The sequence below is a fragment of the Hemicordylus capensis genome, chromosome 3 (genome assembly GCF_027244095.1).
Source record: "Hemicordylus capensis ecotype Gifberg chromosome 3, rHemCap1.1.pri, whole genome shotgun sequence".
Taxonomy (NCBI): Eukaryota; Metazoa; Chordata; class Lepidosauria; order Squamata; family Cordylidae; genus Hemicordylus; species Hemicordylus capensis.
In genome coordinates this window covers 15209764-15222899 of record NC_069659.1, presented here as the reverse complement: position 1 = coordinate 15222899, position 13136 = coordinate 15209764, and the positions used below count along the sequence as shown (strand labels likewise).

The window sequence follows — 13136 nt, the reverse complement described above, 5'->3', positions numbered from 1 at the left end:
GCAGGGCGTGGTGTATCTCTAAACATTTACGTCTCTGAGCTGTGTTTAATTCACTTCAGCCTTAGATTTGCTTAAGGGGCTGGATATAAATGCATGAGGCTGATATAAATGCACGAGTATAAATGCATGTGTAAACAAATCCTGAAGTTCCTAGAACTTGCACCTCCCAGGTATAAAGCCGTTCCAAGCTTCGTTCACACAAGTTATAGAGGAGGCACTAAAAGTTTTGCTACCAATGCAGAGGGAAGGTGGCTGCATGATTTGAATATTCTTCATGAGAAAAAAAATATAGCCCTTGGGAGAGAAATTGGATTAGTCTAGGGATTTCATACCTTGAGTCCCTAGCTGTTGTTGGACTATAATTCCCATCATACCCAGCCACAATGTCCTTGGCCATTGTGACTAGGGATGATGGGAATTGTAGTCCAACAATTTCCAAGGTTTGAAATCCCTGGACTAGACCTCTTTTTCCCTGCTATCTAACTTGCTAAATGCAATCTTTCTTGAAATGAGGCGGACCCACCCATTGAATTTCCTGCTGGAACGCAGTATAGTCTAGGACAGTGTTTCTCAACCTGGAGGCCTCCAGATGTTCCTGAACTACAACTCCCATTAGCCCCAGCTACAATTTAGTTTGCCTGGGGATGATGGGAGCAGTAGGTCAGCAGCCTCTGAAGGCTCCCAGGTTTGGTACCACGGGTCTAGGACAAGCATCTACAAATCCATTTGCCAACTCACCAGTGGTAAAAGCCTGCCACCAGCCCTCTGGTGGGCAGGACACTTCACAGATCACACCCCCAGAGGTCTCATTTCTACTACCATTTTTGAAAAGGTAAGAAAGAGCAAGGAATCCTTTCTGAGCAGTAGGAGAGGGCTCCCATGCTCTTACCATCTGCATATCGCAGTGCCAATAATGGAAGACCCACTTCTCTCATAAGCCTTCTGCCTGTGTGCCAGAAAAGGATCTGAGGGAAGAAAGTGGATTGGTGGCGACCACAAATAAGGGCTGGCGAGTGACCTAGACAACATTTGTGGATCGCTGGTCTTAGGAATACTTCTCACCTCAGCTGTTGCTTTTGTGGACTACATAAAGTAGAAAGCTTGAGGTGGGCAAAGCATACCTACACCAAGGAGATGTCGCCAGTCTGGGTGAAGCATCATGTGTATAAACATTTCTTCCCGTCCCCCATGTATAGTTTTCCTTTTGAACTGAAGGACCCTTCTCAAACATCTACCAACATAAAATAATGTATTTTACAGCTTTAATGCTTGACTCTCGCATTTAAATTCTCAAAATCCTGAAAGTGGCAGCAAGACGAACCAGACTCCGCCCTCCATCCTGAAAGGCCTTGGCCTGCAGTGTAGAAAGTTTAAAATAGGTATTGCCAAGCAAGTCTTGTAGGCAAGTGCGTTGCTCATCCTGCAGGGCTGCTGAACAAACCTGAGTAAGACAATTAGCTGTCAAACTGGCAGTTTTCTTTCAGTGAAAAGGAGCAGGAAAAACAATCCAAGCTTGACAATAATGAGGCTAATTGATGGTTTGTTTGACTGCTAAATATGACTCTTAAGGTACAAATGACTCCATATGTGCCAGAGGCACATCTCGCCCAGCAGAACATACTTACTGCTCAAAGCAGGATTATCCGTGAAACCTGCTTTATAAATAGTATTGAGCCTGAGGTATCTGGACCATGAACTCTTGGAGGGCATATCTAAACTATGAACTTGCATTTGGTTTTAGACTAGCTTCACTGTCATGGTGTCTCCCAGAGGATCCTGGGAATTGCAGTTGTGAAGATATTGCAACCAGGCGAGTGGCTAGGGGAGACGGGGCTTGTATACACTCCTCTGTGGCAGCCCCTCGTGTGCATCAGCCACACCTCCTGCATATGAAGTCACATGCAGGGAGTGTGGCCAGAACCCGGAAGGGTCTGTGCGGTCCTAATGAGTTCATTTCCCGGCCAAAACCAAAAGAGGCTGGGTATCCTCTTCGTTCTCCTTCTCGCTCCAAGCAAGGGAGAGAATAATGAAAATAGGGACCGGCAAGCCAGGTGACTCTCGGGAGCTGGGCAGCTTGAGTTCTTTGAACCCGTCTGCCCAATTATAGCTCCACCCCTGACTGAAACCTTTCACTAGCACCCCTCACAGATGACTGTTTCCAGGGTTCCTTGAGGACTATGAAATCACCTCAGATCTGGTGTGTCTTGAGTCTATTTATCAGCATCGTTATTTTATATCCTGCTTTCAGGTGCTATCATGTCTTCAGGAGGCTTTATAACTACAACTGAGCCTGAGATAGCTGGACCATGAATTCTTGGAGGGCATATCAAAGCTATGATGAGAAAATCCCAATACAAAACTAGCCACAATTGACAATGGTCCCATTGGGACTTATAACAAACCTGACAAATATAGCCAGGGAAAGGATTCCAAAGTCTGGGTGCAGTTACAGAAAGGTCTGTTGTAAAGTGCTCATTAAAACACACACACAAAAAACTAATAAGCAAATTAAAAACCTACTAGAAACAAAGAATAAAAACTAAAAGCGCCTCTCTCTAAAAAGCTCTAAGTTTTGTTTTTGTTTTTAAAAACCTAGAGGTCTTTCCCCATGTTGGTCCTACGGATCAGTTTCTGAACACTGGACAAAGCAGGTTACTTTGCATAAGTAAGAGTTACCTTAGAGGATCAGAGAAAGGGCCTTTTTAGTTGTCTCCTCAGATTTTGAATACCCTCCCAAATATCTGAGGGGTCACAACTGAAAAGGCCCTGTCTCTGATCCCCTTAGGTCACTCTTAATTATGCAATGTAACCTGCTTTGTGCAGTGTTCAGAAACTGATCCGTAGGACCAACATGGGGAAAGACCATAGCTTAGTATTAGAGCACATACTTTGCAGGAGGAACGTCCCATGTTCAATTCCCAGCATCTCTAGGTAGGGGGTAGGGGGAGATCCCTGGATAGTCAGTGTAGCAGAATACTAAGCCAGATAGACCTTTGGTCTGAATCAGGGTACATTCATATGTTGGGCAGTTTGAATGGATGATGATGACTGAATCATCCATGTTCATTGCATTTTAGAAAGAATCAGCAGCTTCACATGTCACCATGGCAAGTAAGTAGGAAGGAACTGTTGGTTCCCAGCGAGTGTGTGCTCTGGGCGTAAGCTGGTACTTCCATGTCGTTTGAACCTGAAAATTTTGGGTTGACAATTTTGAAACCCCTCTCTCACCCAACATCCACTGCCCAGCTTCATGTCTAGGTTACAAATGGGTAGCAGAGAGGATCTGGCACTGGCAACCCAACATTTCCAGATTTTAATGACACTGAAAGGGGCGGAAGTACTGGCTCATGCCAGGTGCATATGCGCAACACCACTCCCCTCCTACTTACTCGATGCTGTTATGGGTGAAGCCACCCAGTGAAAAGGGGGCTTTGAAGGTTGCTTATTCATACTCAAAAATAAATTTTTATTGCAAATGTACAGATCTTTCGTAGGATTGCAATCTAGCTTGCAGGTCAGAACAATGCAGCAGTTGATAATGGAGGCGGAAGAACGATTGGGTTAGTAACTAAGCACTTGACAGCTTAATATAATCTTACCGATAAATATCTCTGAGTATTTTGTGTTGAGGCTTCATCTTGGAGCCTTACAGCAATTTATATTTAAATCCAGCTTAGAGATCTGGAACCCCAGGAAAGGTTGCAAATGACACTCTTTCACTGATTCAGCCTTGGAGGTGAGAATTTAAGCCTCACCCTCTATCAGTCGGCAAGAAGAACCTGGGGTAAAGGAAGTGATTCAGACACTTCAGATTCATAATAACCTGAGTCAGTAGCTTTCCTGTTAAAGCATTTTTCTAACTGTCATAGTGAGCTTTTTCACAATGAGAATTTTGAGCCTTTCCAGATTTGGGTTGATACTCTTGGAAAAAAAAAAATTTTTTTTAAAAGTCTGCAGTTGGGTGGGGCTTGGAGGTGGAGTTCTCTGGGTTAGGGGCGAGATCCAGGGCAAGTGCTGCGGGAGACACCCAATTTATACTGATCCTGGAGTGGAGCCCAGTGCACAAGGTGTCCATTCACCTTAGGTGGAGCTTTAAAATGAAAAATAAATTTAAAAGCTGGCGGTGGGCGGGGGGGCTTTGCCTCTTGCTTTTCTAAGACCTGGCCTAGAAAGTGCAAATGGGTTGTCCTGGTAGGTTGGTAGCTGTAACTAGAGTATATTAAGAGTGAGCAAAAAGACAGTTTAGTGGGCTCTGCTTCATGTTCTCTGGGATCTGCAGGATCCTAAGAAGGATCTTAGGCGAAGGTATGGAGCAAGGCCATGTAAATTCTGGAGCAGATATTATAGATTGAAGGAACTTAAAGGCTTGCTAAAGCTGATGGTTTTCTATGACTTCCAACATCAGCTTAGCGGGTGAGCACTGTGATAATTGAGTGGCCAGTTCGGAAATGAGCCATGGTCTCCTTGACAGCAATTCATGCTTGCTTAGAGAGTTCAACTTTGTTTAGAGAGAAGTGACTACTTCAGTTTCTAGCTTTTTCCCTGAAAAACCGTGAGTCGGCTGGCAAGATCCAGTACTTTGCTCTGGATTTGGCCATTTGATCCTAGGTTTAACGATCCTGTGTAGGGTTCCCTGGACTTCATTAGGCATTGATCAGGCAAGCTTAGGTAGGATTAGAAATGGGTACATTTGAGACAAACCAGCAGATGTACAGAACAGCAGGATTTGGGCTGGATAAGGGGCTTGGGAAAGGGAGTAAATAGTATGGCCAGGCATTGGGCAAGGAAGAATTCAATCAAAGGAACAAAGCAAGGATACAGGCATATGAAAAGCCCTATTGGCACATTATGTTCAACACTCATACGAGTGTACAATGTATACAGGTCCAGTTATTCACATGCTTTCTTGAACACAGGTATAGCAGTACACTTCCTAGGTATAGCATGCATTTAGAGGACCTGTAAACTGGTTCACTTAAAAAAAAACCCCACACAAATACAGGAACAGTCATTCACACAAAAACATGTTCAAATGTACACTTGTGTACGCATTATTTATTGTAAGTATATTTCTATACTACCTTTCATTAAAACAATCTCAAGGCAGTTTACAAAACATTTAAAACAATATAAAACTATAAACAGTTGCACAATAAAAATAATAAACTGGAATATAAAATACAAATCTAATTAAAAGTTTAAAAAACATACACAATGAGACCATAAAATACAGAGGAGCAGCAACAAAAACACTGGTATAAAAGCCTGGGTAAAAAGCCAAGATTTCACTTGCTTACTAAAAAACGTGATGGAGACTGAGTGGATGTGCATACCGGGAGACAGGCCTGTAACCAGCCGCAAAAATGTTTTTGGGGGAGATTGCAGAAGTCAGGGGAGGCAGGTTATAAAATGTTCAGTGAAAACAGTCAGTGAGGCTGGAGAGGAAAGATAATTTTTAGGTGTGGCACATACACACCATGCCTCCAGCTGGCTACAGGCCTGCCGGGAGAACATTCCAAAGTTTGGGGGCAATAACTAGGAAGGCCCTGTCACACGTGCATGGCAGCCCAGCCTCCTTCATTGTCGGTACGTGGAGCAGAGCCCCCTCCGATGACTTTGCCAAGTGGAGAGAAACACTTAGGAGCAGGTGGTCCCTCACATATCCAGGGCTTTAAGGGTTTTAGATGTCAAAAACAGCACCTTGAATTAGACCCAGAAACAAATTGGCACCAATGTCGCTCTTTCAAAATGCATGTAATATGATTCCAGTGAGCAGCTGGGGATAAAACCCTAGATGCTGCATTTTGCACTAGCTGCAGTTTCCAAATATTCTTCAAGGGCAGCCACACATAGAGCGTGCTACAGTAATCTAGTCTTGCCCATTGAAATCATCCCGAGAGGTCCATCTGCAGTTGCCACTGGTTTGTCTGGTGGCCACTCAGGGGATAAGCCTTCTCTGTTGCCGCCCTGAAGCTTTGGAATGTGCTCCTTGCTGACAGCTTTTAAAAGACTCTCAAGTAACATTTATTCACCCAACATTTTTAGTCTACTTTCCTTAAGGAAAGTAAACTTCCGATCACCCAGCATTCTGTCTCTGTCTCTCCTCCTCCTCCCAGAGTCAGTGCTACCATTAGGCCAACTAGGCAGCTGCCTAGGGTGCAGACCTCAGAGGGGTGCAGAGTGTAGGGGGGGTGCAAGTGGAGGGTGCAAGTACTTAGCCTTGCCTAGGGCACAAAATAGTCTGGCACCGGCCATGCCTCCCCCCCCTGCCTGCTATCAACTTTGCAGTGCCTGGACCAATATGAACCAAATTGGGTACAGTTTAGGGACACCTCAATGGCATAATTTGTGAGGATATCATCTACCCTGATTCAAAATGACGGACATGTAAATGCTTGAGGCGCAAGTGGGCTAACTTGTGAACCACCTAACTGATTTGAATCACATTTGGTACCGTTGCAGGGACACATTGGGACACCTCAATGGCGTAGTTGGTGTTGATGTCATCCAGCCTATTTAGGATGGCGGACATGTAAACTGAGGTTTAAATGGTCTAATTTGGACCAAATTTAGTCCAGTTGTAAAGTAAAGTGTGCCATTGAGTTGGTGTCGACTCCTGGAGACCACAGAGCCCTATGGTTGTCTTTGGTAGAATACAGGAGAGGTTTACCATTGCCATTTCCTGTGCAGTATGAGACGATGCCTTTCAGCATCTTCCTATATTGCTGCTGCCCGATATAGGTGTTCCCCATAGTCTGGGAAACATACCAGCGGGGATTTGAACCGGCAGCCTCTGGCTTGCTTGTCAAGTCATTTCCCCACTGCGCCATTAGGTGGCTGCAGTTGTAGGGATAGTAAAAACAGGCAGATTAGTTGTTACTAGACCTATTTAACTAGAGTTGTGCTTTTAAACTGTTTTAATTTTCTAATCTGAGTTTGGGGTGTTGTACAAATATACGTAGTAAAAAATAAAATGCGCATCTGTATACTTGTGTAGCATAATATCTGAATAGGGCTAAAAAGTCTAGCCAAGCCACTTCTACCATGAATTGCTGACTAGCCTGCCAGTAGCCTCCTGCTGCTTCCTTTTACAGGGCTTGAGGAGATGCATCATATGTAAATAGAAGCAGGGGTTTGCCACTTCCTGTATGTAGATCTGGCTATTCCATGGAGAGGCAAATGTAAACTGATGCATATTGGGGCAACAAAACCCAATTTCACATTTACACTGATGAGATCTGAGCTGTCGGTGACTGACCAGGAGAGAGTTCTCAGGGTCATGGTGGGCAACTCATTGAAAGAGTTGACTCAGTGCACGGCAACTGTGAAAAAAGCCAATTCCATGTTAGGGATCATCATGAAGGGGATTGAAAATAAGAATGTTTATATTAATATACAAATAAATGACGAGGCCATATCTGGAGTACTGCGTACAGTCCTGTCACTGTATCATAAGAAGGGAATTGTAGAACTGGAAAAGGTACAGAAGAGGGCAACCAAGATGGTCAGGGGCCTGGAGCACCATGCTTATGAGGCAAGGCTACAGCATCTGGAGCTCTTTAGTTTAGAAAAGAGGGGACTACGTTTGTTGTTCATTCAAGGTTAAGAATTGGATTCCCTCCCGCTTTGGGCGGGGGTGGGGGGGGAGGTCTGCAAAGTCTTTAGAAGTTCCCAAGCTCTCCAGGCGTGCAAAAACTCCATTAATGTTTTTCTAAACTCTGCACCATTGTGGAAAAGAATGATGCACTGAGGTGTTTATAGTATCTTGACCACGTGTTCCATAAAGCAGCCATTGATAAAAACCTGGTGGCCCTGGAGGCAGAACAAAACCATTAGAAATCCTTCTTGTTTGGGATGCTGTTTCACAATATCTAAAATCTATTGAGTTCATATGATGGACAAATATGGAGAAATAAAAAGGCAAGTCATAGTTGTATGTTGTCTAGCTGCTAGAATTCTAGTTCCCATGTAACCAATCACATTTATTCATATAAGAACATAAGAATAGCCAGGGGCGTAACTACCATTAGGCAAGGGGAGGCAGTCATCTTGGGGCCCCACTGCCTCGAGGGGCCCCCAGAGGCACATCACATGACTCCCCACCTGCCCATGTTGCACCCCCTATGAATTATGTTGAGTCTCTTGGAGACTGGCAGGAGCAGAGAGTAAAAAAACTAGATTCAACGTGAACTAGATATTCACCGTATTCATAATGGGGATGTGAGTGTGAGTGCACGATATATTGTGAAGTTTGTGTGTGTGTGTATATTAGCGAGAGGCCCATTTTAAAATCTTGTCTCTGGGCCCCCTCCAACCTTGCTACACCCCTGAGAACAGCCCTGCTGGATTGGGCCCAAGGCCCATCTAGTCCAGCATCCTGTTTCACACAGTGGCCCACCAGATGCCGCTGGAAGCCTACAGCCAGGAGTTGAGGGCATGCCCTCCCTCCTGCTGTTACTCCCCTGCAACTGGTACCTAGAGGCATCCTGCCTCTGAGGCTGGAGGTGGCCTATAGCCCCCCCGACTAGTAGCCATTGATAGACTTCTCCTCCATGAAGTTATCCGAACCCCTCTTAAAGCCATCCAGGTTGTTGGCTGTCACCACATCCTATGGCAGAGAATTCCACAAGTTGATTATGTGTTGTATGAAAAAGTACTTCTGTTTGTTGGTCCTAGATTTCCTGACAATCAATTTCATGGGATAACCCCTGGTTCTAGTGTTATGTGAGAGGCAAAAGAATTTATCTCTATCCACTTTTCTCCACACCATGCATGATTTCATAGACCTCTATCATGTCTCCCCGCAGTTGTCTTTTTTCTAAACGAAATAGTCCCAGGTTTTGTAGCCTTGCCTTAAAGGAAAGGTGCTCTAGGCCCCTGATCATCTTGGTTGCTCTCTTCTGTACCTTCTCAAGTTCTACAATGTCCTTTTTAAAGATGTGGTGAACAGAATTACATGCAGTACTCCAGGTGTGGCTGCACCATAGTTTTGTGTAAGGGCATTAGAATATTAGCGGTTTTATTTTCCATCCCCTTCCTAATGATCCCTAGCATGGAATTGGCCTTTTTCACAGCTGCCACACACTGAGTCGACACTTTCAACGGAGCTGTCCACCACCACCACAAGATCCCTCTCCTGGTCAGTCACCGGCAGCTCAGATCCCATCAACGTATACTTGATGTTGGGGGTTTTCATCCCAATGTGCATCACTTTACACTTGCCAACACTGAACCACATTTGCCATTTTGTCGTCCACTCATCCAGTTTGGAGAGATCCTTTTGGAGCTTCTCACAATCTGTTTTGGATTTCACTACCCAAAAGAGTTTGGTATCATCTGCAAATTTGGCCACCTCGCTGCTTACCCCAACTTCTAGATCATTTATGAATAAATTAAAAAGCACTGGTCAGAGTACAGATCTCTGGGGGACCCCACTTCTTACTTCCCTCCATTGTGAAAACTCTCCGTTTATCCCTACCCTCTGTCATGCTAGTGCAAGGATGTAGCTCAAGGGCATTGCACAATGGAAGGAATGTCTGCCCAAACTTGTCCTTCTGCTAGTGGATATGTTGACACGTTGCACAATTTTGTATATATGTCTCAGGGAAGGTCTTTTACTAGTGGTTGTACAACATTGCAAAGCAGCACAACCTTCCGCAGCTCTGCAAACTTCTGAAGTGTGTGCAAATTCTTGCGTTGTCCTGGTGCAAGACAGGTTTGCATGTTAGGCAATGTTTCTCTTATACGAACAGGTGTGCACACATGCAGTTTTTAAAACCTTCTTAAATAATGTATGGTACAAAGCAGGGGTGGGCTTCAGACTTTTGGGATTTGCTTTGGTTTTTAAGGGAACTTGAGGTCCATCAACTAGAGCCAGAAGCAATATAGGGGCTTAAGGGGGAGGAGGACATAAATGTGGAATTAAGAAAAAGGGTATCTGGGCATGCGCTCAGCCCCAGGATACATGTCTAGTTCTAGAATTGAGTTCACAGTCCTTTTATATGCAAAAATCCACTCCTGGTTGCCCTCCACAAGCTTTCTTCATGACCACAACATAACATAGAAATAAATGTGGTAGTCTTTTGTTAAACAATTGGCAGTCAGAAACCTTGGGATTTACTGCAGATTGCCCAGAGATCTACCAGTAGATCTCAACCTACTTTCTGTCAGCTTCTAGTCTAGAGGGACATAAATGCCCCCAGTTTTCCCCTCCACTTGTGCTTGTATGCTTCCTCCTAATTCCTAGTGTTCGTTGAAGAATCTTGTTAGATTAGGTCCATTTATGCCAGCATCCATTCAAAGGATCTCACAGTTTGGGATGAGGGTGGAGGTTCTGTGGGGAAAACTGCCAAGAGGAATGAATGAATTAAATGTAAATAAATTAAAATAAACAAACACTGGGGGCGGGGGAAAGTATGCATGCATGCATACTATTTCTCCAATCAGATATTTTTCATTGCAGTCTTATTAAACACCTCACTGAGCCCCTGGTGGCGCAGTGGTAAAACTGCCGCCTGTAACCAGAAGGTTAAAAGTTTGATCCTGACCAGGGGCTCAGGGTTGACTCAGCCTTCCATCCTTCCGAGGTCGGTAAAATGAGTACCCAGAATGTTGGGGGCAATATGCTAAATCATTGTAAACCGCTTAGAGAGCTTTGGCTATGAAGCGATATATAAATGTAAGTGCTATTGCTATTGCTATTGAAAGAAAACATAACTGTCTTTTGAAATGCTTTTTCCAGGCACTTACCTGAAAAAGTTAAAGATGACAGCCAGATAAAGAATATGAGTGGGCAGTGGTTTTATGACGCCAAGTCCAAGAGGCACAGAGATAAAATTCATGGAGCAGACATCATTCGAGCATCCATGAGAAGGAAGCCATTGACAACAGGTAGGGTGTGTGTGTGTGTGTGTGTGTGTGTGTGTGTGTGTGTGTGTGTGTGTGTATGAATGAATATGGCAGGAGGCTGATCTTTTGTGTGCGCCTTGTTGCTTTTTTAAGTGAAGAAGGATGCTTTGTATATTGTGAAGAGCTTCTGTCGAGAATATAACATGTGAGGTTACAATCTGTTAAATGCAATTGACACATTGGACTATATATGTCCAAAAGGTGCCAGATGAATGTAGAAATTTTTAGAATAAAAACCAAGTCCACCATAATAAGACTTTGTCTTGCACTTTCTTGCTTCTCAGTTCTATATAATGTGTTGTCTGGTTTCAAAAATGTCAGTCTCTCTCATATAGTATTTTATTGTCGAATGTGGCAAAAAAACCTCCAACTTCACATATACACTGATGGGATCTGAGCTGTCGGTGACTGACCAGGAGAGGGATCATGGGGGCATGGTGGACAGCTCATTGAAAGTGTTGACTCAGTGTGCAGCAGCTATGAAAAAGGCTTAATTCCATACTAGGATGCATTAGGAAGGAGATTGAAAATAAAAATGCTAATATTATAATGCCCTTATATAAATCTATGGTGTGGCCACATCTGGAGTACTGTATGCAGCTTTGTTCACCGTATCTTAAGAAGGATATTGTATAACTGGAAAAGGTGCAGAAGAGGGCAACCAAAATGATAACCAAAATGAGTTCTAGCGCTGCTACCCAAGATCTTTGCCTGGGACATGCTTTGCTACTGAGCTATGGCCTCTCCAAATATTTACCTCCCCACTCAGTGGCAATCTCATGGATATCCATATTTGGATATCTACAAGCGTGCTTATCGCCAATTGCCTAGTTCAGCGTATACCAGCACCTGGGCGCTTTCCAGATTAGCCGCTCAACAGCAGCAAAATGCTTCTGTTCAGGCAAATCGCTTTCAAAACCTAAACAGCAGCGGGAGCAGTCTCGTGAAAACTAACAACCCGTGGGAAAAGCAGCATTTTTACGCTGGATATATGACGTCATAGCACTATATTGCAGTGATTAAATTTGAAACGAGGCATTGGGAATATGAACGGCACCCTTCTGTCAGTGTAGGGACTGCACACTTAAGAGAATCGTTGTGACTCCGTTGCAGGGTGTAATCTGGAAAGCACCCTGGTGCATGAAGTGTGTGTTTGTGTGTTCACACACACACACACACACACACACACACACACACACACACACACACAGAGACACACATCCGGCACAAATCATCCCATCCTCACATAGTCTTGTGGGGGGTGGCAGGCAGAAGGAACACATCAACTTGCCCCTAAATGCACAACTTAAATACTGCTACGGCAGTGCTTGGACATTCTGCCCCCCACATGAACGTGGGATAGAATGGTGCACTGAGTGGGTGAGAGGAGATATGCGTGTGCACGCTTCTCATGCAGAGGCCCTTGGTATGGTCTGAACCAGTTCACTCAGTGGCCAAGCATGCATTATAAATGCATTGTCCCCTGCTAACTAAGCAAAGAGGCACCTTTTAAAAAGTGGTGATTCTCTTTATTGAGCAGGGGGAGAACAACTGGTCCTATCCAGCCCCCGCACAACATCCCTCCAGTGGCTGTTGCTGGTGTCTTATGTTTATTTTTAGATTGTGAGCCCTTTGGGGACAGGGAAACATCTTTATTTATTTTTAATTTCTGTATGTAAACCACTTTGGGAACTTTTGTTGAAAAGTGGTATATAAATATACCACTTCAATTCAAAGTGCTGGTTCTCTTCTCACCTTTAAAACTCTTCAGGGCTTAGTGCCTGCTTACCTTCAGGACCGCCTCTCCAGCCAGTCCTGTCCTGTCCTGTGAGATCTTCTCAGGTTGTTCTTCTTTTGGTCCCTGGTCTTAATGAGATCCGAAGTACTAGGGTCTGTGTAAGGGCTTTTTCTGTTGCTGCCCCTTCACTCTGGAACTCTCTCCCCACCCCCACAGATTTGGCTGCCTCTTCCATTTTAGCCTTTAAAATCTTATTGAAGTCATTCCTTTTCTGCAAAGGAATTGGCCGTTTATTTATTTATTTTAAATCTCAGATACTACTCTTGTTTTGTACATCATCCTGAGTCTGTGGATTGGGTGGTTTACTAAATCTTTAAATGAATGAATGAATGAATGAAATCCATTGTAAATTTCTATTTCTCTATTGTTGTTGTTTCCATTAATAACCCCTGCTAACTTCGCAAAGTTTTAACGTGGTGATTCTCTTTAT

The 13136-nt window shown here is 44.0% G+C and overlaps 1 protein-coding gene across 10 annotated transcripts in view; it reads left to right on the top strand.

The window, feature by feature from the left end:
- Positions 1-13136, top strand: part of SYTL2 (synaptotagmin like 2) — a 126660-nt gene that overhangs the window by 68373 nt on the left and 45151 nt on the right. For all 10 annotated transcript variants that reach the window (XM_053304267.1, XM_053304268.1, XM_053304269.1 and 7 more), the window contains one exon: positions 10742-10890. In XM_053304267.1, coding sequence (XP_053160242.1) covers positions 10742-10890 — 149 coding nt within the window. The remainder of the gene's footprint in view (positions 1-10741; positions 10891-13136) is intronic.